Raw genomic sequence first — 26,888 nt, forward strand, 5'->3', positions numbered from 1 at the left:
TGATAAAATTATTATAATTTATGACAAAGCAAAAGCGATGCAACTAATTTTTTTTTATTTAAAGGGCCGATCATAACTATAGTTTACATAAGACATAATCAAAATTATAAGAGAAAATATTCACAAATTTTTCTTTAACTTCATCATAAAAACTTAACATTCACTTGTACAATCATTGCTCGATTGAGATTTAGTAGATTTATATATATCATTAGGATGTAAACATGAACGTCTACGTCTCGCTAATCTTAAGGCAGCTGCTGTTGTTCTGTTTTGCTGGAAATATTTAGTATTTGCTAAGAACCTATATACAACAAATATTTTTTTAAATAAGTTATTTTTTATTAAAATTATTAAAAAATAAAATAAAATACCATAAAAACAAAATATGGAACAAATAATAACGACTAAAAGTACCGAAATTCTTGTTGTCGCTTTTTTAACAACGTGCTCCTTTTAACACTTTTTTAACAACTTTCTTAACACTCACGACTAAAAGTACCGAAATTCTTGTTAACACTTTTTTAACAACGTGCTCCTTTTCTCTATCTTTTTTGTAAATTAAAAAGCTGATGTACAGCACACAGCTAATTATGAAAGTGCACAAAAAAAGTACAATAATTGTAATCGTGTCATTATTGCCAGTGCTCTGAATTATGCATATTATCAAGAAGGAACGTAAATTGCACATGCTAACAATAAGTAAAAACATCAAATTATTAACAAAAAAATCCACGTAGGCTTGTCACTAAATTATAGTTTATGACGAGTCCACGTAGGTTTTACCAAGAAAACAAATATCAAAATTTCTTTAGACAAAACCATTAAAATAAAAAAGAAAGCATATTTAATGATAAACATCGCTACCTTTGAACATTGACGGCATCGATTTCAAGAACTACAACATCTTTATAGTATCCTCTGACAGTGAAGCTGTCTTTAAGCGAAGTCTAAAAATTGTAATAGGCTATTTTCTCTTTTCTAGAACTTTTTTTTCAAGTTAGATTTAAAAAGATTTCAAAAAATAGAAATTTAAAGCTTACATCGAAAGGTATGCTTTTAGAATTGCGAGAAATAACATCCAAACGAATCAAACTGTTTAATTTTAATAGTTTCTTACCGTCGAAGCTAAAAAAAAACAAAACAAACTCATATTTTTTTGTTGACACTACCTTTATAAGGATTTTTTAAAAAAATATATTTAGATAAAATGTCTTTCAGACCCATTTCAATGTCAATGTCTTTCAGACCATCAGATAAAATGTCTTTCAATGACGTAAAGTTTATAAAATTTAAGATATAAGAAGTAAAATTATATTTTTGATGTCTTTTAGTTTCTGGTGAAATTTTGCTAGTTCTCAAATGATCACAAAAACCCTAATTAAAAAAAAAATATTTGCACTTAAAAAGGTCACTTTAACTATAGAACTTTAACTATATACTCTAGAACTTTGCTAAAGTAAATTATGAATTTGTATTTTAGTTTAACTTTTTGATTGACACCTGTAAAGAAAACAAGCTTATCTTTTCGTGTGATAAGTGAAAAAGAATCTGCTTACTACCCAACATCTAATTTTGCTTGTTCGTTAACATTTATCTCAATGCAATAGGTGACGTTCTAAAAAGTTTTTTAAAAAATTTGATATGCTTAAGGAGCAATATTTAGAGATTGTTTATGGCAGAGTTTAAAAAACAGAAAAAAAACAGAGTTTAAATTAAACTCTGTTTTTTAAAAAGTAAAAATTAAAACCTCAGTAGTACTCAACTCTGTTATGGATTCCATTCTATAATATGATTCCATAAAACAATTTTTATATTTGAGTTCAAAGTTAAAGGAAGTAAATATTACTAACAGTACCAATAGTAATGATATTTATATAAATAAAAAAAGCAACAACAATAATAAACCAAGACATATTATTTGTATGAACAAATAGTAGTTGAAACATTTACTTTTTTTTGGAACACCATGGTTTTCTAAAGGAAAAACAGTAAACAAGATGCAAAATAAAATTCTTAAAAACTGTATAAAATATGTATTCTAATAGATAATTTATTACCAATATCTTAAAAAGCAAGGAAGAGCTGTCAAAATAATACTACTTAAGGCAATTTTTTATATACTTATAAATCAAATAACTTAAAGTGATTTTTAATGTTTGCTTCTGCACATCGTGTGTTTCAAGAATAATTTCTATTTTAGTCTAGATAAGTTTCTAATGTCTAGTATTGAACCTCTCATTATATTCATCTTAATGAGCTTTTATTTAGGTTGTAACTTCATTAAATTCCTCTTAAGATTTTTTTTTGTTTTGAGGGATTATTGCTTCCGGTTTATATTTTAATAAAAACCAGAAACAAAAATTGCATACTTAAAGACTAATCCATTAATAGCCAGCAGCTTTTGAAAATACTTGCTGCTAAAAGCGTGTCATGTGGCCTGGTAGTAAATTCAATACTTCTAAATACTTTAATGGGTCTTTAACAAAAGAATAACTTTTTGTCACTTCTAGTTTCACAAAGTCAATAAAATGTTTTTGCCATTTGAAAAACAAAACCCTTTTTACTTTTGTCCCTGGTCTACAACTTTAATTAAACTATTGCAGGAGGTTCTTTTTATCTAATTGAGATGCAGACTCTAAAAAATAAACAATGGTGACACATACACATCTACTGCAATGGCATAACAAGCTAAAGTTTTTTTTATACCTCTTCACCACTCACCCTTTTATTATTTCTGTTCTACTATCTTACCGCATTTTTTGTACTGTTGAGAGTCAAGTTTTGCTTATATGGTAGACCTATTGAGCATCTATTTTATTTTTCTGACCTATTTCTGCTAATAATTTGATTGGCAACTTCATTAAAATATTTTTCATGTGTAGTTAAGGTATTTTCTAGTTGTTTAACAGACAGATTTGCATGTCTATCTATGAAACAATATAATCGTTTTTTAACTGCTATTTTGGCATTTTAATTAAATTCTTCGTGTTTTTTGCTATGCTATTAGAAAGGCTGTTATATGTTTATTAAATAATGAATCTAAATAATAACATAACAAGTTCAACTTTCGGTTGAGATATTACTTTTAGAATTCATTTTGATGCTTACAATTATTTCTTCACTTTCCTTTTATGAGAAACATTTTAAGTGCTGCTTTTAGTATCTCAAATTGCTAACAACATTCATTTCCCCCCCCCCCCCCATCTTTTATTTTGTTATGCCCCTAAAGCCTTTTCCATAAGTTCTGAAGACCAATGACCATATATTTTTTTTCTCCGTGATATAAAAAATGCAATATAACAAAATTATTATACTTGAAATAACAAAAAAACATCTGTTTTTTACTATAAATACTTATATGTATATATATTGATATGAAATTATTGGTATAAACACTCACAATGTTGAAAGATAAATCTTTCGATCAACAGGGCATCCAATTGATATAGAAACTTTCTAAAAACAACACTATTCTGTGGTGTAAAGTTATATTGCACTTATTTCACAAAAATTTTTTAAAAAAAAAACTTCATTTACTTGTGGCAAAACATGTTTTGACTCAAATCCTATATAGTTAAAAGGTGCAAATACTACAGATGTAATTCTCCTGGAAATAATAAAAAATACCACAATGAAATTCTGAAATTATAAAAAAAATTAAGGTTGATAAATAGGTAAATTTTACTTATCATTTTAAAGCATAAAGTTCTAAAATATTTATTATGAAAAAGGAGCAATACCAAAGCATACCTTATTGAATTCAATGATACATTCAATTTAATATTGAAAACCTAATGACATTTATTAACTACTTTATAATCAAACTTTTTTAAATTTCAATTAAGCGAGTTCTTAACTAATTAGGTAAGTATAATAATTGAATGAATAATTGGAATGATTACATTTATATATGTAATACAGGTTTATCTAAGCTCAATTAGAATTTTACATACAAAGTTCATTTCTGAGATTCCATTTTTTGTAAAGGTTTCCTCGGATATTTTGGTTACCACTATACCAATCTGGCCATCATAGATAACCTTTGAGCAAAAAATATTGTTTCACGAATAAAAAAAGTTAAAACCCAGCAGAACACAACATTTCTTTTTACCTTTAACATGTGATTTTCCTTTGACAAGCAAATCATTTTAAGTTTAATCTATAAAACAATAGAAACTTTGAAAATTTATTAAAATTTTTTTTTTATAAAAATTCTTAAATAAACACACATAAGATCTAATCAGCTTTATAAGCTATATTAGTTTTGGATGATATTTTGTATTTCTTACTGTTAGCAGCATGACATTGTGCAAGATTAATAAAATAATGTTATTAAGTGTAGCTTATTGAATCCTAAGTTAATAACTTCATTAAGTAATGATTTTTTTTTGTCAAAATATATTGAGAAAATTAAGCTTAATTGAAATTTAAGTTAAAACTCAAAAAATAGCATTTAAAAATACAACCAACAATTAATGAAAAAGTGTACCTGGATGTTGTCATTTTTATCCAAATAGTAAACTAAATCTGTAATATTGCTTGAAAATAAATAAACCTAAAAAATAAAAAAAAAATTCAAAATAGTTATACAAATAAAAAGAACTCATCAAATGTTAAAAAAAGTAAATTGACACATGTAATCCAGCAATATCCAACTTTTCTGCATCAAAGTTGGTAGACAAAAAATAGCACTTATGATTAATTGGTTAGCACAAAGAAACTTTTACAGATGATTTGACTCCAAGGGTGGATGCATCTAGCTCAGCATATAAATTCAAAGGCTCAATCATCATTTTTTTTACTACAAAAACAACATAAGATTCTATACATGCTAGTGTAAGTGAACACTTTAAGTTGCTTTACAAATAAGTGACCTCAACTTACACTGTGCCAGCTTATATATTTGATTCAAGAACTTTTTTTATAATTAAACTTTTTTATCAAAGTTAAAAGAAAAATAGTTACTTCAATATTATATTTACTAAAATACAATTTACTTTTACACTGGATCAACTAATCCTCACCTAGAAGAATTATTCCATGCTGCATAGATAGCATCATAGACAACAAATGGAATGATGCCTCTTACAACTGATACCTAAATTAAAAAAAAATTGTCAAGTTATCAACCATTTAGTATCTAAATTTATATTTTTATCATTTATGCAATTAAATAAGTAGAGATAATTATACTATGACAAATACGAAAAAAACTCAACATTTAAGTTCTTTCTAGAAGTGAAATTATTTCTTAACTCTTACTTTATATATATTTTTGCACCCATATTGAAAATATAGTAAAAACCCAGAGGACAAATAAAGCACCAGTTTGTTATTTAAAACTGAAGATAAAGTAAAGAATTATAATCCTAACACAGGTTTAAAGTGACTATAAACACACACATACTAAGGTTCTTCACGGAAGCAAAAGTTGAATTTTCGATAAAAAAAAAAAGTTTTCGAAACTCTATTTTTGTTTCGGTAAGTTCGAAATAATTTCAAACTAATTAATTTTGCATCGAAACGATTTTTTTCATTTCGAAATTGTCAAATTTGTTTCGAAATATTTTTGCGATTTCGAAATTCTAAAAATATTACCGAAACAATTTTTTACCTTCGAAATTCTAAAATTTGTTTCGAAATGTTTTTGCGATTTCGAAATTCTGAAAATAATACCGAAACGATTTTTTACCTTCGAAATTCTAAAATTTGCTTCGAAATATTTTTGCAGGGATTAGAACCCCAAAGGTTCTTTTACAGGGATTAAAACGCTCAGGATAAGATAGGGGTTTGATATTTTGTGACATTTTGTGGAAAAGGGAGAAGGGGGATCTGAAAAGTTTTTTGCGTGACATAATTTGCGAATGACCACTTACCTCTACACGGTGAAATATTTCATATAAAATATTAGCCCTCTCAAAGTGAATAAAACCTACCTATAGCAAAAGCTACTAAAGCGTTTTTGTTTACAATTTAAATTGTAAATTTTGAACGTAGAACTTTTAAAATTTTTACTATTCAAATTTTTACTTATTAATTATTGAATGAAGATGCTTAAAAGCATCTTCATTTTATAATTAATATGATGGAGGGAGATACTATATTTTAATTTCTAATTTAATATGAAAGGAAAGGGAGTAAATATTTTATTCCGGCTCTGAAAAAACTACATTCTATTCAACAGTCATATTTGCTTTTGTTAACAAAATAAAATTAAAAAGATTTATAATGTTCAATCAAATAAAAAGATATTAGAAATACATGTATAAGTACTACTATTTAACTAAAGCGACTTTTAGTCGATCAGTAGAAAATCCAAAGTCGATTACATCGACTCTTAGATTTTTCAAAGTCGACTAATTTCGACTTTTAGTCGATTTAGTCTTAGTCGATAACAACACCAGTTTAAACACTTTAATTTTAAATTTGCATAACGTAAGTTTAAACTTTAGATTTAGAATTTTTATAGAACTTTATAGAACTTTATAAAATTTTATAGAATTTACATAAAAGTTCGTGCGCTTTTCCTAAATGATATAATTTAAAAGTTATAATATGCAATTCCTTTAAGGCCTGTAACCAGTGGCGTATCTAGGGTAGGGCAGGCAGGGCACGTGCCATGGGCGCCAACCTAAAAGGGGCGCAAAAGAGGCTAAGCATAGAGCGAGAATATACCGAAGAAATTGATTTTGACAGTGTTATTAAGAAATTTGCAGCTATTAAAGCTAGAAAAAAAAATTGTAATATATGTTACATAAACAAATTGTTTATTTATAATGAATAATGAAGTTTTATTAAAAGTTTGTGTCATCATTTATTAAAAAGCTGAAGTTTATGTGGGGAAAGAGGGGCGCGAGATCGGTGTTTGCCCAGGGCGCTATTTACCCTAGGTACGCCACTGCCTGTAACGCACGTATATGAAACCATTGTTGCAATGTAAACGGCTAATTACTCTCTTGGGATTATTTAGATGAGATTTACAGCGATTTCAAACAATTATATTTATACCTTAGCAATCTTTTTGTTACATAACTCAAAATTTTAGTTCGAGTTGTTGAGGCAAAATCAAGTTATTAGGTTTTAAAGATTTACTAAAAACACGTGTTTTACAGCACATTTTTGGCCATTATGGATAGTAAAATTAAAAAAAAAAATTAGCTGTTTTTTATTTCATTTTAATATAAATTTATTCTCATCAAAAAAAAAAAATCATAATTTTGATTACTAAAAAAAACAACTTGTTTTCAGTTGTGTGCCACCTTAAATTTACCAAGATAGTATTATTTTGCCATATATACATATATATGTATAATATATCTATAGATATTATTCATATATATGTATATATGGCAAATTATTATATATATATAATATATATATATACATACATACATACATACATACATACATAAATATATATATATATATATATATATATATATATATATATATATATATATATATATATATATATATATATATATATATATATAATAAAAGGTATACTTGCCGAAAAACCCCGTGGTAAATTATTTAGGCACCCGGTTATTTTAATATTATTATGCAAATAAAATATAAGGTATTAAAATTACTTTTTGGAATAAATGTAACTTTCCAAAATTCTTTTTTTTTCTTCTTGTAATTAATTTCACTTTTCGAAATTCTTTTTTTTCTTTGGAAAATAATTTCACATTTCGAAATTTTGTTTTTTCTTTCGAAATTAAAATCAGTTTTCGAAATATACTTTTTTTTTTCGAAGTTAATTTCACATTTCGAAATTCTGTTTTTTCTTTCGAAATTAATTTTACTTTTCGAAATACACTTTTTTTTTTCGAAGTTAATTTCACATTTCGAAATTCTGTTTTTTCTTTCGAAATTAATTTCACTTTTCGAAGTGCATTTTTTTATTTCGAAATTAATTTCACATTTCGAAATTCCTTTTTTATTTTCGAAATTAATTTGGCTAGTTCGATTATTTTCATAAGTTTTTATAGATTTCGAAAAGAAAGAAGTATTTCGGTACCGTTTTAATCGAAAATTTTCGAAATTTGCAATTTCGATAATGAACCCTAACACATACACACACAAAATTAATATGCACACAAAATGTATATCTAATACCATTCACATGAGAAATAGTATCACCACTGAATGAATACTTGAACTCAAGTTTATCTAGATAAGCAAAACATGTAAATACTTTAAAAGATTAATGTATGGGATGATAATGGGATCTTCAGTTGAGAAAAAAAGTAAATTCTTGAAAGTTACTTCCACCTGTTAACTGAAAGATTTTATTTGCTGTCAACATAACTAGGTGATTAGAGAAGGCTGGCACAAAGTAGAACTTTTGTAAGAAATCTAAATAAAGAAAAAGAAAAAATTTGATAAATTTAAACTAATAATCCTAATAAAGAGACAAATTTTTTTTTTATTTAAAATACAAACATAAACATAACCAAACTTTAAAAATTGCTGAACAAATTCACCTGAACAGTTTAAAAGTAATTCAGTTCGCCAAACATTTCCTAATATATCATAATCAACCAAGTACTATAAAAGGAAATAATTTTTTTCTCTAAATTCTTTATCAGCAACCTTATAAATTCAAATCAACAATGGTTTCTTTTCATTTTGACATCCAGAAGTTAATAATTTAACTAGATAATAGAGTACAAATTTAATGCAAGTAGCAGCAAAACAAATGCAAGCACCAGCAAAGCAAATGCAAGCACCAGCAAAGCAAATGCAAGCACTAGCAAAACAAATGCAATTATCAGCAAAACAAATGCAAGCACCAGCAAAACAAATTCTTTAAAGAAAACATAAAATAAACTTGAGTAAAATTTTTTATACACAGCATAACTGGAATGGGATGAATTGAACTTTAAATTTTGATAATAAATATAAATAAACTTTTTTAATAATGTATATCTATTTTATAACATCTGAAAATAAATGGAACACCTGTGTTAAATGATTACTGTGATTGACAGAAAATAAAACTTTCACTAGACCAAGCGCAAAATTGATATCCACATCCACAACATGGCAACTCTATAAGAAAATTATTAGTTTAGAAAAACATAGAAATTATATTTTAAGCACATAATTACTTTAAAAGGTTTTTTTAATAGTGTAAAATGACTCTATAATTATGGGAGAAACTTTAAACTATAAACTATTACATATTGAACATTAGAGCAAAGAGGTATTTGAAGGATGCTAGAATTCCCCATGGAATAGTTGTACAAATAAATATAACCAAGCTAAAATGTAAAAAAAAAAGGATTTTTATATTTAAAAAGCAGTATGAATATATTTCCTCAAGTTAGAATTCTTTTGTATTGTCACCCATTTCAAATGTTGGGAGAAAATGGCCTACCTTTAATAGCGAATGATTACTTTTAAAATAGAATTTTTTTTTTTTAAATTTATTTCTAAATAATTTTTTAAAATACAAATTGTTTTTAATATAAGTTATTACTTTAAAAAGTAATGTTAAAATTTTAGGAAATCCTTATTTATAGAAATTAATCAATAGCTTTCTTCCAACATTTAAAATTGAAGATAGAACAAGATAATTCTAACCAGATGATTTGCAGGGTTCCCTACTCTGCCTTTTTGAAATGGCTAATAGATTTTTGTATCTTTGATGTGACTCTTTATAAGATTTAACTAAGTTTTCGATTATTGGTATATTTATCACTGTAAAAAATAGCGATAAAAAAAAGAATAAATTATTAAACCAGTCATAAGTTTAATGCAAAGCATTGTTAGAAAACTAAATATTAGACAATGAATAACAGTAAGTTTCTTTTTAATACATGCTTTATTGAATATAGAAATTAATGAATAAAATTATATCAAACTTACTATAACTAAACATATTCGGAATATAGAAAATCATCTTTGAAGATGGTATTGTAAGCTTCTGTAACTTTTAAAGTTAAAAATTCTGTTTCAGGTGTGCCTTTACCGGGATTAAAAGAAAGACTACACTTAATAAGTGCAAAAAGCTTAAGCATTTTCAAACAATTAGTATCATCACATAGCACCAACTTGACTACTTATCTATTTAGTATCAGTACTAATCTATTTGCTTAAATCTTATAACTTAAACTATTCAAATGGCAAATGAAAACAGACCAAAATTTTCAAGCAACTTTTTGCAAATAAAGAATCTTCTAGATCAAGAAATTGTGCAAGTTTTACAAGGAAATATAAACTGAGAATTTATACAAATTATATATAAAGCAAGTTTAAAATCATAAGTTTAAAATAACTAGATAAATCAATATTTAAATTATCCACTTTGTATGTCAAGTGGGAACCCCGCATTTATATTAAATGATAAATTAAAAAATTGAAGTATACTTCAAACCTTTTCCAAATTAAGAAAAACCAAGTAGTTACATTTTTGAGACAATTCCTATGAACAAAAACATTAGCAATTAAACCAAATGTTTCAATGTAGCTTAGTTTGCATGAATCATTCTCCATATTTTTTTTTTAAATTTAATAGATCATTTTAAAATCAATTTGTAGAATTGAGGAGCTTTACCTGAAAGACGGATGAGCAAGTAAAAATTCTGTCAAAATTACCAGATATTTCTAGACAAAATATATTTAAAAAATTCTTTTTCAAACAAAACACAAGAAAAGTTTACTTAATTTTAGTTATGCACTTTTATTTATTACCAAACAAGCTTTTATAAATAGAACCTGATAAACCAGATTAATATAAATAGTTAGAAACCATACTACAAGGTTTTACCTTTTTCAGTTACTAGTTTCACATTTTTGATGAAATTTAGACAAAAAATCTTTTGAATTTATTTTTACTGAACTTTCTCTAACATGTTTTAACATGTGCATTTGTGGCACAACGTTACTTACTGATGAAATTGTTTAGGAAGGCAAACAAATGGATCTGTTTGATTAAAAAATTCATAACAACTAACAACTAAAAGTAATTACTGATTAATTTAAAATCACAGTTAACAAAATCTGAAGCTTTAAATTTAAATCTAGATGCTCTTAGTGATATTTTTATTTATTTCAAATGCACTCTCACACAAAAAATGAACTTCAATATGCACCTTGGTCTTTTGTTTAACATTTAAATGTTTGTTACTTTAATAACTTTTTTTTTATAAATTTTTTTTATAAAGATTTCTTAAATCCAGACAATGGTATTGAGCTTTTCCACAAGATGAACTTTGGAATTGAACTTCCTCCATACTATCCTGTACTATCTCATTTTGGAACATTCAATTATTTAGATGTTAGTGAATTTGTTTTTAATACTTTGATATAATACAGGGTAGTTAAGCTATCTTTACACCAGCTAAAATGATAACCACAAGAGAATGAAAATAAGTTACAAATCTTTGTTGAAAATAATCAGAAACAATATAATACATGAATAAATTATAGAAAGTGTTCAATTAAACCACCATTTTCTTTAATCAATAAATTTGATTTGAAAAGAGTCAACATGATGGTATCTTGATCAAGGTTTTGCCAGGCACAGAGTATAGCAGTCTTCAAGTGACTCACTGATGAATATTTTTTTGAAGTACAAGAGCTGGTCCAACCAGGCCCATAGAAAAAAATCAAAGTGATTAATATCTGGAGAAGCAGCTAGCCATTCTTCCTTTAAAAAAAAATTATGGAAACCTCCCCTGCTGGTCTAAGTTGCAGTGTAACTGAATGCACCACCTTACTGGAAGAAATATGGCTTGTCTCCAAACTTTGCATTTGCCCATGGCAGGACTGTATCAAAAAAGAATGTTGCTCCCAGTAGTAACGTTAAGTAATTTTTACAGCTGGATCATTTTTTGGATTGAATTTTGTTTGTTGAGCCTTTAGAAGCTTTACTCCTCTGAGCATTTCCTTGGACCACCTACTGCATAAAGCTTATTCTTCAGACATTTAAATGCTGACATATGTAAATCATTTTGCAATTAATTGGAGTTTATGACAAATTGTGATCAGAAGCTAATTTCTGCTGGGAATGAGCTGAATTCGACAAATTTTCTTCCAAATCAGCTTGATTACTTTCTTTTTAGTTTCTAATGCTCCAGTTTTGAGGAACCTGTAGTAGATGCCATACACAGTCTTGTGTTTCTTGGAATCCCAGCTTCTAATTGACAGTTGAAGATTGATCTCCTTGTTGAAACAAAGTGATTATTGCAATTCTCTTTCTTTCTTTATATATATATATATATATATATATATATATATATATATATATATATATATATATATATATATATATATATATATATATATATATATATATATATATATATATATATATATATATATATATATATATATATATATATACTGTACTGTGAATAAGTTTTAGCCCACCTATTAAAACTCATGTTTTTTTAACAGATTTTGAATAATAGCTCCCGATTATTTTTTAACATAAAATAATGTCTAACGTCAAACAATACTAAACACTATTTAAACAAACAAATGAAATATTTTTTCAAAATTTTACAAAGATTTTTGTATTTAGATATCTAACATGTTTATTTTTATTGTATGCTGATCTAAACCCAATTAGTATCAGCTCGTTTGTTTTTAGTTTGCTCTTGCATATTTGTTTATTTATTGCTGTGAAGGCTTCATACATAGTACATGATAGTTCATGATAGTACAGTTTACAAAGATATTTCATAGATACAGTGTGTTTAACATATATATATTTTTTTCTAATAGCGAAACTTCTAATTTAGGTTTTTTTTTTTTTTTTTTTAAAATTCCACTACTGGAACGTAAAAAAATTATTGTGCTTCATGAAGAAGGTTATTCTCAACAACAAATTGTCCAAAAAACAAAATATTCAAGGATAGCCATTAAAGAAATTATAAAAAAATTTAAAAACACGGGACCTCTTGAGGATAAAATTCGAGTGGAAGACCTCCAAAGCTTACAAAACATGACATAAAGTATTTAAAAAACTTGTCTCTGCAAAATCGGAAAAAAAACCTCCAGTGAACTAGCCCAAGACATTCAGGCTGCAACTGGGACAAATGTTTCCTCATCTTGCATTCGACAACATTTGCTAAAAGCTGGGTTAAGAGGGTGTGTTGCAGTTCGAAAGCCTTTACTACGCCGCGGCAAGAAAGAAAAAAGACTTAAATATGCAAAACAGCTGAATCAGATGAATCAAAATTTGAATTGTTCGGTAGCAGAAGACGACAGTATGTAAGAAGAGGGGTAGGAGAGGCTTATCGCCCTGATTGTCTACATCCAACAATCAAGCATGGGGGAGGTTCTGTTTTAGTTTGGGGTTGTATTTCATCATCTGGAGTAGGTGATTTAAACAGAATTGATGGCAAACTGACAGGAGAACAGTATAAAGAAATTTTAAGACATCATGCAATCCATCTGGAATGAGACTAATTGGTAATAATTTCATTCTAGAGCAAGACAATAATCTCAAACATTGTTCCTGAGTGGCCAAAAAATATTTACAGGACATGTGTGAGGAGGGAGTTCTCGAAGTAATGAACTGGCCTTCTCAAAGTCCAGATTTGAACATTATTGAACATGTTTGGGATTATTTGGATAAAAAAAAGGCTGAATATAACCCCAAAAATGTTGAAGAATGTTTTCGAATATTAAAAAGACAGTGGGACAATATTCCACAAAATTTCATTACAAATTTATATAAATCAATTCCTAGGAGATTCGCTTATGTGATCAACGCAAAAGGTGGACATACAAAGTATTAATTGTTCTTTCTTTTTGTATCATATTTTATCAAATTATTTCTAGATATTTTTGTTTATAATACAAACCTGATTTTTTTTTACTTCATAAGTCCTTCATATTTTTACAATAAAATCAAAAATAATTATAAACTTATGGTGGGCTAAAATTTATTCACAGTACTATATATATATATATATATATATATATATATATATATATATATATATATATATATATATATATATATATATATATATATATCAAATATAACAGTTTTAATGATAGGTAAAGTAGATAATCACAAATGAAGAGTTTAGTTACAAAAAACTATACAAATTATACTGAATATAGCAAAAAACAACAACATAGTTTTGCATAAATGGAAGCAACTCAAAATGCGTACCTTTGTAGGTATATTTATCATCAAAGAGTACAACATCTCCATTTACAAGAAAAGCAAATCCTCGTGTTGTTTCAAGTAATTGTGATATTGTACCAGACTATAAGAAAACATCTTTAACATGAATCTGTTGCAAAAAGAATAATTAAGAAATATACCATATGTATTTTCATTGTTAAAATACAGGTAACAACTAAATAACTTTAACTTTCTGAACTGCTGTAATTGACTTTTTGAAAAAAAATTTCAATTATAGCAGTTCAGAAAGTTCTGTAACTCACATGTGTTTTATTGAACATATGACAGTCAATTCTATTCACAACCAAACCATGCAGAAAAAAAAGCACTCTATATCTAAATATTGCCATAATATAAGTAAGAATAATAAATTTGAAAATAGTTGAACTCCATTCAGGAAGAATTTGTAATTAGATTAAAATTTGCTTATAGTTTTTAGAAAATTGATCAATATTGGAATGTTTGCTCTATACCTTGCCATCAAACGAGTATGTGGGTGTAATGGATCCTGAAACAAATTTAAAAAAAATATTTTAAAGAATTTTCTAACTTCTTAGTTTTATTAGCAATGTAATACATACAAGGAAAAAAAGGTCTAATACACTGTAATTAATATTCAACATATTGAGGTATATACAGAAAAAAAAAGGGAATGTTATAAAAGATTTTATAGAGCACATTCTTAAAAGATTTTAAAATTTTTACTAAGTCAAATAACAAAAACAACACAATTTAATTTAATCAAATTTAAAACTTTTTGAGCTGGTTCCATGTATTTAAAAAAATAATTGACAAGATTTTATAACTTTTCACTCAAAAAAACTAATGATGAAAGAAAAACCCAAAAATAGAAATTGTCAATTGATTGTAAATAGCACAATAAGAATGCAAGTAAACTAGCAAAGCTAAAACCAGATTAATAAAAAAAATATAACAAAAAAATGAATTTCTTCAGTTACATTCATGATAGTTGGCTTTGTTAAACCACCAAGTTACAAGTGAACACTGTACTACACACAATATAAATATATATCTTCATAACCAGTCATAAATTAAATGTAACCACCAATCAATACAAAAGCCATTAAATAGCATCAACTAAACTAGATTCTAATATATTCAAAGAATCAAATGTTTCTTGACTGCTGAAATGTTTCTCAACTGTTAGTTGACTCTAACAGTTCATGCAAGAATGACCAATATGAAGTTCACAAAAGTCTGAATCATATTGTAGAAAAAGTTTTAATGTGTTTAATTTAGATTTTTTCTATGATTTGTTAGACAGAAATAAAAAAAGCACCACTAGCACATTAGCACAAATTAATAAAAACTTTTTTAATAGGTTTAATGTAAAGTTACCAAGTTTTATAAATTTATGAGATGTATTTAACAAATACTTTGCTAATTCAATTAAGTCTTTTAGAGTATGTACTATTGCTTTAGATGTTTCAACAGCCAGTGTTTTGATCCTTTTATTTTCATTATAACAGCCCATAACTTTAAACATTTTTGACACAGAAAGTAACTATTGCAGACCAAGGTCATCTGGTGATCCATTGATGAAGGGCATTGGGTCTCTCAAGCTATTGTCAATACTAAATTTGATTCAAAATCTGACTTTGATTTTTTTTTCCATAATGGCAGGCTAAAGTTGAAACTTTTTACGAAATTGAAAATTCTTGTGGTTATATAGCATAATTAATCTAGATAATTTTAAAAAAACAATTTAAAAATTAATTCAAAATAATTAGATATGCTAAGTCTAAGCAAGAAGTTCTTTTAGAGTACGTGTACAAATTTTATTTAGAGAATTAGTCAAGAGAAAAATACCTCACATTCTCGCATTTTAAAGCAGAAAAGATGCCAAAAAACACCATTTATAGAACAACTCAATGTGCAGAGAATATATAGGTTCAAAAGCAGGATTTGAAGTTGAAGAAAACAGAGGAACAAAAAGTTGAATCAACAAAAAGATGTGGGAGATTGTATCAAAATTTCAAAATCTTAAGCTGGATTATCCATAATGAATCGATTTTTATATTAAGCAATAGCATTAAAATGGAAACAGCAAAATCTACACAAGCAATATTAGACTAGCACCAGAAGATGTAAAATACAAATAAAAAGAATAACTTTGAAGATCATATAATGCTTTGGTTATGCTTGTTTAAAAAAAAAAAAAAAAACCTTAAAGATCCTATAATGCTTTGGCTTGTTAAAAAAAGGTTTTTCAAAACCTTATTTATTTATTTATTTTAATAAGAAAATTTCAATGAATCAGTACAACTACTTAAAGTAATGTATACACAAAATAGTGATGCTATTTATAATACAATATCATGCAGATAATAATTACATATATTTTGGCCAGATAAAACAAGAGTTAATTATGGCATAAGTGCAATTAGCTACTTGAATAAAAATAACAAACTTTGTTCTTAAAAAAAAAAATAATTCTGTAAATGTACCAGAAGGTTTCCCAATAGAAAACTTTTGGACTATTTTAACAAGTATACAAGAATAATTGGCAAGCAAAAAATGTGAAACTACTCTACCAAAGGATACAGTATCATTTTAACAAATAGGATGAACCTACAATAACTTTTTTCATCAGTCAAGTCAAGACTTGATATTATAAGGCAAAGAGGAGTCATCGAAAGTTTTAAAAATACTATAGTAAGCTATATACTATAATAAGCCTTAATGCTATAAAAATACTATAATAAACTATAATACTATAATAAGCCTTTTAAAATCTCTTTTTGAACTTTAGTTTTATCTTAAAATTGAAAGAGTAATCAGCTTTCAAAGTTTGTCCCTTTTTTAGTTACAATCCTTTAACAATAAATTCACTTTTGATTTAGCTGAAATGGAATTGATATGAATTGAAGTTTTTTTTTTCATTACATTATCAACCAAAATTAAAAAAAAAAAGTTGCAAGTTAAATTAAGAAATCACAAAATTAAATTTGTAAAAAAACAGTTATAACCTGAAAATATCCAGCTAATGAGTTGTTTAAACAGAGCTAAAAATTGTAAGTTATTTTCAATAAAATTTATTTCAATAATATTTTCAATAAAATGTACTTAAGTATTGTTGGCTTTAACAAAACTTTTAATTATCAAATTTAACATTTAAAAATTCTTTTACAATACTTGTGAAATTAGTATAATCTAATAAACACTAAAAACTGACATAATCCACTATTTCTTCTGAAAGTATTTTGAGATTTTCTTTAAATACCAACTTCTTAGAAGATCTAAAAGATAAATTCTGTTTGTCATTTAGATTTTATTTCATAATTTTAGAAACTTTCTTTACTTCGTTTTGAACAAGGTAAAATATGTAGTAGAAAATTTCCTAAAAACAAAATCAAAAAGTAATTTGTATCAACTAAAATGCAAACATTTGCTTTGGAAAAGAAATTGAGAAAAGTAAGGAAGCATTTTAAAAATCTACTAACTTTTAAAACTTAAACAAAAGATAAAAGCAGCAAAAAAATCATTAACTTACATTTAGGAAAAATGTGTATATAAAAAAATTTGTATATATACCTTATGTAGCAATTTCCCAAATCTACCCTCACAGCTGATGAAACAGTAACCATAGAGATACGTCTAGTTCTTCTAAGGTCAATAGTAGTCATCCAAGAACTATAGTTTTTTTTTAATTCAAATAAAATTTTCAGTACATTCAGAGTATAAGAAGTCATGAAAGCTCAATAAAGGAGCAGAAAGTAAAAAAAGTGGAAAAGAATGCAAATGCAGAATATTCAAATAAAGGAGTGAAGAATATTAAAACGAGTCAAAAATGTAAACTGATTGCCCAAACATAAAATTTTGAAAAGATAACCGTTAAAATGATTTTGACTTTTTATTACTTTTAGTTTCTTAAAAGGAGATATTTATAAAAATGATAAATTGTGAACTTTAAAACAAACTTACTTGTTCGTAAAATTTTGTGTTTCTAAAACAACAATCTCATTCCCAATTGTGTTGTGAAACACTACACAAGGTTTTTCATTTAGTTTTTTAAAAGTTTTTGTTGCTTCAGATTGATTCTATTAGTATTAAAAAATAGAAGTTGTAAAGAAATATTATCACTTTATTCTACTGTAAGTTTAAGAAGAAATCAAAGACACATACCAACACTGAATCTATTAAAGGAACAATTGATATCGATAACTGCTTTTGGGCAGCACTACTAAAACGTTTTTAAAAAAATCTTTTAACATAAGTTTTACATACTTTAAATATACATTTCAAAAATTTCAAAAAATCAAAAGTTTAGTTTTTTGTCAGAAAAAAAAATATTGTGGCTAAAGGTGTTTGGAAAAACATTGTAAGCATGAGTTTTTAAAATTTCATTAGGATTTCTAATTTAAAAAATTTATTTTTTACCTTTTAGATGATAATCACATCTTACTTAGTTTGATCAGAAATATGCCAGGAGTAACAATACTTTGAAAGTTTTACCAATATAGATTTATGTGCCTATTTTCAAACAGAAGAGAACAAACTTATGATTAACAACAACAGTCATCACCATTTCCTTTAAAAAAATATTCACAATTAAGTTGCTTTAACAATGAATCTAATAAACAAATAAGCTACTTAAATAAAATTGTTTTTCATAATAAACAAAAAAGCATGAAATAAATTATATCTTTATTAAAAAACTAGATAAATTTTTAGAAATAATTGGTCTACATAAAGTACCTTAAAATTAAAAAAAAATTGCAAACTACTTTTATAAATACAATTCTCTACAGTAAAAAATGGCAGCTTTATAAAATGTACAACTTTTAAAATTTGTTACCATTATAGTCTTTGATATGACAGGATTAATCACACCAAAAGAAGTTCTACCAGCAAGCCAACATGTCACATTAGTGCTTGCAACTCTTTAACAACAAACATAAGTCATAGCAAAAAGTTAAAAAAAATCTTGTTAACAGCTATGAATAATATTATTTTTAAATATGGCAAAATTTTCAAGAGATAATTGTATTTTTTTTTCATGTTCATTTGCTTTACAATTAGACAACATTCAGTTGATGTTCAGATGGATGATGCTTAGGTTTTTGGCAATTATCAATAAAAACTGGATGTTATTAAAAAACAGTAAGTTTTTTTAACTAAACATATGAAAGCCATGAAAACCTATATTGCATAAATAGTTGAAAAGAAATTATGAAGTATTGTGTAAAGTATGAGAAAATTATGAGGCAGTACTTTTAAACAAAAAAGTAAACTTTACTTTGCTTGGTTAATTAAACATGTTCGTGGTTCAAACCATGATAAGTTATTTTTCCTCCAAATAGTTTCATCATTGTATTCAAGCATAAACTAAAGTAAGTCAAAATGTTTTACAGACAAAAATTACTACTTATAAATTATATTGATACAAAACTGTCATTACAATATTTGAATTTAAATCTTATGCTTTTAGAAAAAGTGTTTTAAAATTAGTTCGATAATTTCTTCATAAATAACAACATTATTTAACAAAATTTATAAAAAAAAGTCTAACTATGCTATATGCTAATTACTAAAAATACTATAATGATGCCATAAGATTCAATGAGAGCAGAAAAATTGATATTAGGAAGACCTGGAATAGCTGATGATTACTTTAGGCTATTTCTAAAATATTTTTCTATTTTAGTAATATCTTGAAATAATCAGCAACATTGTAATTCAGCTTTTTATTCATTAAAGTTTAACGTTTAAAATTAGTTTCAGTTTATTAATGTGCACAATGAATCCATAAACAGTTCAAGATTATATATATTTCAGTGCATCTACTTTGTGCATCTACTGTGTTAATACAGCCACCAAGGGGCTTGTTGATAAATTATGTTAACAAGCCCTATTTGTACAAATTAGCAACAAATAAATTAATTTGATTATTGAATTGATTTTATGTTGCCATAAACTAAATGTAAAAACCTTTTAAAGTGTTATAACTTTTATATAGCCTGCTTTTGATTTAATAGTCAGGCTTTATCAATTGTCATGCATGTAACAACAAAAAATTATTTTATTTATGAAACCAAACAAGTTGAATTTTAAAAGAAATTTTTATGAAAGATTTATGCTCTACTTAGCATAAGTCTTTCATAAAAATGTCTTTTAAAACTCAACTTGTTTGGTTTCATAAATAAAATAATTTTCTGTTAATTATCATAGAGTTTTTCTTTTGCAATTTTTTAAAAAAGATAACACTTAAGCTACTTAGACAATCAGAAAATTTAAAGCATTTGATTAAACACTTCCATTTCAAACTGTAACCTATCTGGAGTGTTAACAAAACTAGATGACAACTTTCAGTGCAAATCTTACAACAATTACAATTCAGGTAAATTTATGCATCATTTACATTGACTCCTTTTTCTTATTACCCACCAATAATTAAGCTGAACTTGAAGCTGCATTTTTAAAAATACTTTATTTATTTAAAAGTAATTGATAAGAAACTTTTATCATTAACAATAGAGAAGGTTCTAATAATTTAGTTTTAAGCCTATTGCTTGAGCCTATTTCATCTCCAACCCCTCATTGCCAATTTCATCTCTAACCCATTCTCTCATTGAAAGTTCCATCTGCTATTCCACTTTGCAAATTTCACATTTACTGCTTCAAGATGCACCATTTCCTGATTGAGAGTAAGCATCATCATCAAAATCATTGGAAAATAACATAATTTATTTAATGTATGGTGAGCTATATGCCAATAGCATAACTGCAGAAAAAAGTGCACCAATGGCACTTTATCTTTCCATCTAAATTGTGATGAGCTTTAAAATTAAAACTAACTCCAACCTTCCCTAGGTAATGTATTCAAAGAACAGCAGTTAGAGATTGTATTCTCCATCAAAGTATTTTTATATTAAAAAATTTGCTTTTTAGATGATTGATTGACCTTTTTTTTTTTTGGTTCAAATCAAATTAAAATAATTTTTGTATACCAGCAATCTAGCCTATTACTTTTTATTTATCTAATGGTCCATATTATTTTTAAATAATTCCTTTTTGTAAAAAAAGTCTACCGGTATTTGAACAACAGGCAACATTGTTTCCTCCAAACCTTTAAACCTAGCAAAATTAAAAAACTACTAAAAGATTTTTATTAACTAGATGTATACTTGGAAACTTTTAAAATAAATTAAGGCAAAAATGCTTCATTTATCTAATTTACAATAATATCAATAGGGTAAATACTGTATAAAAAGCATAAAAGTAAGTAAAACTAAAACCTCCATTCAGCTAGAGAGCGCTCGATAAAATAACATAAAAACCATAGAATGCAAAGCAATTTCATTTCTTCTAGTAACTAATTTTGTGAAATTTTCTAAGTAATTTTCTAAAAAATATAAAGTTTATCATAATTTCATTAATAAACTTTTAAAAATGAACCATGAGTAGTAGTAGTAGCAGCAGCAGTAGCAGCAGCAGCAGCAGCATCAGTAGCAGCAGCATCAGTAGCAGCAGCATCAGTAGCAGCAGCAGCAGTAGCAGCAGTAGCACCAGCAGCAGTAGTAGTAGCAGCAGTAAAAAAAACTCCTAACTGTGTTAAACAAGAAGATGATTTTATCAACAAAAAAAAGACTTTTGAACCACAAAATTTCTTTTTTCCTGCCCAAACTATGACTATCAACCAATTATTTCATCTGGGAGTATAAGAAATATTTCTCTTAAGATGGAATCCTCTCCTTACATTTTGTTACTTAATATTTTAAACTTACTGTCTTTTATTTTGTACTGACCAATTTACTTTAGCTATAATATAGCTGTAATGTATGCTATAGTTATATGAAAACTATACTATGTACTTTAATATATAATGCAAATTAGAAATTTCATTTTTTTATACAAAAATTATTGAAGGAATCTAAATTGGCTCTATCTATGAAGAAGCTGTTGAATCACTCAGTTGATTTTTCAATTGGAGTGTTAACAATACGAGCAAATAATTACTATGTTTCAATTTTATTCTTTGCGGACATACATGATTACTACATATCACTTTAAATGTTTAGCATCAAATATCTGAAGGTTACTTCTGGCAAAAAGTTATCAAATATCTAAAGGTTGTTTAAGTTTATTGCACAGTCAGAGTGTTAAAAGAATGAAGTAAGAAAAAAATGATGGAAATAAATAGAAAATTGAAAGTTAACTTGAAAATTTTAAAGTTACATAACAAACAGAATTTACTATTTAAATAACTTAATTATAAAAGTCATAATTAACTTCATTAATAAACTCAATGTAAAAAATAATAATCAAAAAACTATTTTTTAACCTCTTTTAAAGCAATTTTTCAAGTAAATTTGGCTAAATAATATTTCAAATAACTTGGGTTGTTAAACAAGTGCAGTTGTTAAAAACTTCAACAGAGTTCTTCAAAACTTTAGTTGTATTTCAGTGTAAACTAAATATGATATTTTACAACATCACTGAAGTCTATAACTTAAATAGTTCATAATTCTGATACAGCTCTTTATAACTTTGTAAAAGTTTCTAATCTATGTCTTTGTTAACAGCAGTCAAAACTGCAGCATTGTTAATGAAATCAGAAAAATTACTCAATTTTTCCTCAAACTTCTTGCCAAGTACAGATATGCTGAAAAGTGAAATTATGAGAAAGCACATTATGCACTTTACATAAAAATTATCACAAATATGAATCAAATTTAAATTTGAACTAAACAAACATTCAAAATTTGAGTGTAAAATATTCAAAACATTGTAGTAGCATAAAAATATTTTTACTTGAAACAAAAAAGTATTAGACTGGATAAAAAAAAAATTCTACAGTTCTGTTTATGATGAAAAATAAAAATGATACCATTTCCCTCGATCCAATGATTTGTTCTCAACAACCTCCATATTTTCAATCATAAGAATATCTTTATCATGAAACTTCTAAAATATTTCATTATAAAGTGTGAAAAACTGGTGTTAATATTACATTCAATATTTTAAAATATTAATCTTTATTAAACATTTATATATTTCATGTATTGAACAAAAAGTGTTAAAAATATTTTACTACCTCATACAGATCTCTCAGTTTATTACACTGCAACTTAAGCCATTCTACACACAATAAGTATTACACATTAAAAGTATGATTAAAAACACAATGAACTTTTAATTCAAATAATACTCCTAATTTAATTGTAAAGTTACAAGAATGAAGATATAATATATTACAAACTCTTCTTAAATATTACTAGTTTAGTATGAAAACTATAATTGTAGTCCAATAGTCATCAATATTCATCAACTCTAAAGTCTAATTTTTACCTTCTTTTTCAGCAACTTGATATTCAACTACTTGCTTTTCATTGCTTGTTTTTTTAAAACTTGCATTCATAAAATCAATATCAGACTCAAAAATGGTTACAACCTGTCAAAAAACGAATTAAACAATCAAATAGTTTTATTTTATCCTGAGTATGTAAATATATACTCACAATAAAATAAACTTTATTTAACTAAATCTCACAACTCCACAACATAACCAACCTTGTTGAGTCTAAAAAAAAAATATAAACTTATATACACACATAAACATATATATATATATATATATATATATATATATATATATATATATATATATATATATATATATATATATATGTTTATATGTGTTTATATATGTATATATATAATAATACCCATAATCTATAAAAGCAATCCAACAAATGGGATATGTTAAATGAGCAAGATATAAAAAGCAATGGATTTTCAGTGTCATAAAATTTAATTTTAATATAGTTTGTTTAATTAAATGTAATCTATTTTTTTCTAAAAATTTTGTATTAAGTACTCTATATAAAATTAGCTTAAATGACAAAACTATAAAAAGATTAATTTGAATATATTTTATTGATTTAATAATTTAAAGTAATTTAAAAAGCTTTTGATTAGATAGTGATTGATAATGACTCATCCTAGAAAAGAAAATCTCCAAGATAAATCCAACTCAAAATTACTAAAGCCTGTTGAAAAATGTTGCTTTAATAATAGATGTCAGTTAATTCACAAATATTTTTGTTGGTTTAAGTTTAGTGATGAAAACTTTAGAACTTTTACTCAATATGATATACATTGATTCTAATTTGCCAACCTTAAATTTTCAGAATTAACAAAATTCACTTTTTGAGACATTTCATAAATTTCTCTCTCAATTGCTTGAACTTCTATACCCTCTTTCTTCAGTTGATTTATATATAGGCTTCTACTTTCAGAAATCTTTGCAAGCAGACTTCCCTGTAAAAAACAATTGAAACAAATACTAAACTGTATGATAAAAGTTGAAGAAAAGAAAAGAAAACTTTTAAAATTATTGTCTAAAAAACATGTCATATATTGTGTTTGAGTACATATGATATTTTGTATGTGACTACATGTAATATTTTGTTTGTGAGTGCATGTGATAATTGCATATGTAGTTATCCAAAGTACTTGTGAAGCAATCATATCTGATAAATTCTTTTTTTTTATATCCAAAGCTTTTTCTAAAATCTTCTTGGTTGTTTTTTTTTCTAAAAATAAAATTCATAGCCTATCAATAATTTTTTAAAATGAAAAGTAAAAAAAAAATTTTAAGTTTAAAAAACCTTTGCTGCTAATCCTTTGATTACTTTCAATTAATTTTTAATAAAAAATAGTGAACTATAAAAATAAGATAGTATATGAAATGTTTCCTTTGTTCTTTGTTTACATAGTGCTAAATTTCTAAATTTCTGATTGTAGAAGCTGATTAAAATAATGATTTCTAAACAAGACAGCTGATATCAAACATTGGGTATTATTCTTTAACTTAGAGATACTTTAAAACTACTTTTCAATGGTGACATTTTATTAATTGATGTTATAAAACAATTTTAACAGTTCAAAAAGCTAACTATTTAAAAAATTTTTCAGATGATCAAACTCTTGACTGGCTTTCGTAAAGTTGTTTTGAAGCTCAACATAGTTTGGCTGAAAAAAGATAAACAAGTATTTTATGCATTAAGTATTAAAATAATTAAAAGATTTTTTATCAAGAAAATAACCCCATAGTACATAACAAAAAAACACAAGCAAAAATGATCATAACTTACCATGGATTGGTTAAGTTTATAACTTTTTTGATTGAGTTCTTTTTCTAATTTTGATGCATTTAACTTTTGATAAATAAGAGTAGAGCAATTATAAAAATGCACTAAAATGTATATTATATTAATACAATAAATATGTAAATACAATAATCTACATAAATACAATAATTTACATTAAAACAAAACATTAAGAATTTTTTTTTAAAATTTCTCATATCTTTTTATAAAAAAAATATATCAACATATCTTTTAAGTGAAAACAACATATTTTTAAGAGAAAAATTTAAATACAACTTTAGTGAAAATAAATGAAAGCTGATATTACTGTCATAAGTTGAACTTTTTCTGTCAAGTCAGTTGACATTTTCAAGTATTTTTCTTTGAGCTGCATTAATTCTCCTTTTTTGCTTTTGATACTGTTTTCAGTTTGTTTGAACTCATAATACAATAGATTACCCTGAAAATATAAGACTCTAGAAATTTGGATTTTATTCTATTAATATGTCAACTAAAAACCATTATTGCCACAACATCTTTGGAGTATTTTAAATGAATTATAAATAATAAAATATAAAAATTGTAGAAGTGACTGAACTGTTTAAAACAAGCAAAATTTAAATTACTTTTGAAACTTATGTTTTAAAATTTGCTTGATAACTTTGGTGTAACAAGAAATAACAAACTTTACTTCTTCACTTTGTCTGTGACATTGAACTTTTCCAAGATTTATGGATTGAGCTGCTTCATATACATATTGGTTGAATTCATTTATATATTCCTCACCTTCTTTGCTCAAAGTGTTGTATTGGTTCAGAAGAAGTTGTCTGTGACATCAAAATAAATTCTCTATTGCATTGTTTACATAAAAATTACTGGTATTGCAAGTAGAACAGTATTTATATAAAAATTACATGTGTTACAGGAAAACAGTATTTGTATTTGATTACCCCAAAATAATTATTGATTTATAATTCATGCATTGAAAAAAACAAACAAACAAACAAAAAACAAACAACAGAAAGAAAAATTAGTTTTAAAAGTAAGAAAATTGCCTCTGCTTTCTTTCCAACACTAATCTTTGCTGTAGGCTTTGAATTTCTTTATTTATTGATGTAGTAGTTATGCTAAAAATTCATGATTTTTATAAAAAAGAATTTGTAAAACATTCAAAAACTAATAAAATATATATTAAGGTTATCAATAAACTTTCAGTAGTTATGTACCATTATTTTACAAATTTCAGATCATTTTTAACATAAAACTTGTAAAGAAGCTTTTGATGATTTAGAGATTTTATACTTTTCATCAGTTATCATTAACAAAGAAATAATCAGCAGAAAAACCTTATAAACTTACATGTGATCTTGCAAAATTCGCTCTATAGATGTTTGTAGTTCAGTATTTTCACGCTTTAATCTTGCGCATTCAGATGACTGATATGCAAGATCGTCTTTAGCTGACCATAAACTAAAAAAGGTTAAAAAATATTTGTAAAAAAATTAAAAATCTTGCTTGTTTAAACATAAACATATTAATCTTTAATTATATCCTTCTTTTTCATTTTCAAAGCTCATTATACATTTGTATACATAGAAGCATATTTAAAAGATAAA

At 25.7% G+C, this 26,888-nt stretch overlaps 2 protein-coding genes across 23 annotated transcripts in view; both read right to left on the reverse strand.

The window, feature by feature from the left end:
* Positions 1-38: 38 nt before the first annotated feature.
* Positions 39-21,596, reverse strand: LOC149889797 (uncharacterized). 13 transcript variants are annotated; one of them, XR_016452159.1, is made up of 35 exons: positions 21,418-21,596; positions 21,211-21,256; positions 19,419-19,507; positions 18,978-19,062; positions 18,585-18,652; positions 18,305-18,362; positions 18,104-18,219; positions 17,714-17,812; positions 17,355-17,418; positions 17,149-17,184; positions 14,632-14,666; positions 14,422-14,494; positions 14,144-14,240; positions 10,568-10,617; positions 10,388-10,435; positions 9,192-9,272; positions 8,971-9,060; positions 8,493-8,556; positions 8,281-8,364; positions 8,125-8,178; positions 5,028-5,101; positions 4,731-4,804; positions 4,493-4,558; positions 4,115-4,162; positions 3,957-4,043; positions 3,754-3,794; positions 3,541-3,610; positions 3,404-3,459; positions 1,954-1,977; positions 1,751-1,784; positions 1,560-1,618; positions 1,044-1,128; positions 868-950; positions 418-492; positions 39-304 (listed from the first exon to the last, which is right to left on the reverse strand). XR_016452159.1 is itself a non-coding variant. In XM_090086248.1 (24 exons), exons 1-23 carry the CDS (start codon positions 21,480-21,482, stop codon positions 4,525-4,527), a joined length of 1,590 nt encoding a protein of 529 aa, XP_089942374.1. In that variant the 5' UTR covers positions 21,483-21,596; the 3' UTR covers positions 4,028-4,162; positions 4,493-4,524. The 13 variants fall into 13 exon arrangements, 7 of the variants coding, with proteins under 7 accessions (XP_089942377.1, XP_089942380.1, XP_089942378.1 ...); XR_016452155.1 differs by lacking the exons at positions 39-304; positions 418-492; positions 868-950; positions 1,044-1,128; positions 4,731-4,804 and adding an exon at positions 5,266-5,345 and having other exon boundaries at positions 1,563-1,618; positions 18,305-18,359; XR_016452157.1 differs by lacking the exons at positions 39-304; positions 418-492; positions 868-950; positions 1,044-1,128; positions 4,731-4,804 and adding an exon at positions 5,266-5,345 and having other exon boundaries at positions 1,563-1,618; positions 14,422-14,452.
* A 963-nt stretch (positions 21,597-22,559) lies between these two features.
* The window catches only part of LOC145182986 (uncharacterized), a 30,082-nt gene continuing 25,753 nt past the window's right edge, over positions 22,560-26,888 (reverse strand). For 6 of the 10 annotated variants that reach the window (XM_090086242.1, XM_090086243.1, XM_090086245.1 and 3 more), the window contains 13 exons: positions 26,632-26,742; positions 26,328-26,399; positions 25,964-26,099; positions 25,601-25,732; positions 25,279-25,341; positions 25,081-25,156; positions 24,638-24,717; positions 24,300-24,442; positions 23,693-23,702; positions 23,471-23,573; positions 23,217-23,260; positions 23,010-23,086; positions 22,560-22,784 (listed from right to left, as the gene is read on the reverse strand). In XM_090086242.1, coding sequence (XP_089942368.1) covers positions 22,682-22,784; positions 23,010-23,086; positions 23,217-23,260; positions 23,471-23,573; positions 23,693-23,702; positions 24,300-24,442; positions 24,638-24,717; positions 25,081-25,156; positions 25,279-25,341; positions 25,601-25,732; positions 25,964-26,099; positions 26,328-26,399; positions 26,632-26,742 — 1,150 coding nt within the window. In that variant the 3' untranslated portion in view covers positions 22,560-22,681. Of the gene's footprint in view, positions 22,785-23,009; positions 23,087-23,216; positions 23,261-23,470; positions 23,574-23,688; positions 23,703-24,279; positions 24,443-24,579; positions 24,718-25,080; positions 25,157-25,278; positions 25,342-25,600; positions 25,733-25,963; positions 26,100-26,327; positions 26,400-26,631; positions 26,743-26,888 lie in introns of those variants that run through there. The other 4 variants (XR_016452148.1, XR_016452151.1, XR_016452149.1 and 1 more) reach the window with 4 other exon arrangements.

Source organism: Hydra viridissima, unplaced genomic scaffold (genome assembly GCF_058129835.1).
Source record: "Hydra viridissima isolate aposymbiotic clone 2 unplaced genomic scaffold, HvirCarnegie_v1 scaffold_4, whole genome shotgun sequence".
Classification (NCBI taxonomy): domain Eukaryota; kingdom Metazoa; phylum Cnidaria; class Hydrozoa; order Anthoathecata; family Hydridae; genus Hydra; species Hydra viridissima.

What these genes read in the sequence shown, in the direction of transcription:
- LOC149889797 (XM_090086248.1), bottom strand. Translation starts at nt 21,482, where the DNA reads ATGAAATTGCTTTGCATTCTATGGTTTTTATGTTATTTTATCGAGCGC. An exon ending in TTGGGAAATTGCTACATAAG is followed by an intron (nt 17,419 to 17,713) that starts GTATATATACAA and finishes TTTATCTTTTAG; the next exon opens with ATCTTCTAAGAAGTTGGTAT. An exon ending in TACTATTTCTCATGTGAATG is followed by an intron (nt 5,346 to 8,124) that starts GTATTAGATATA and finishes CTTTATCTTCAG; the next exon opens with TTTTAAATAACAAACTGGTG.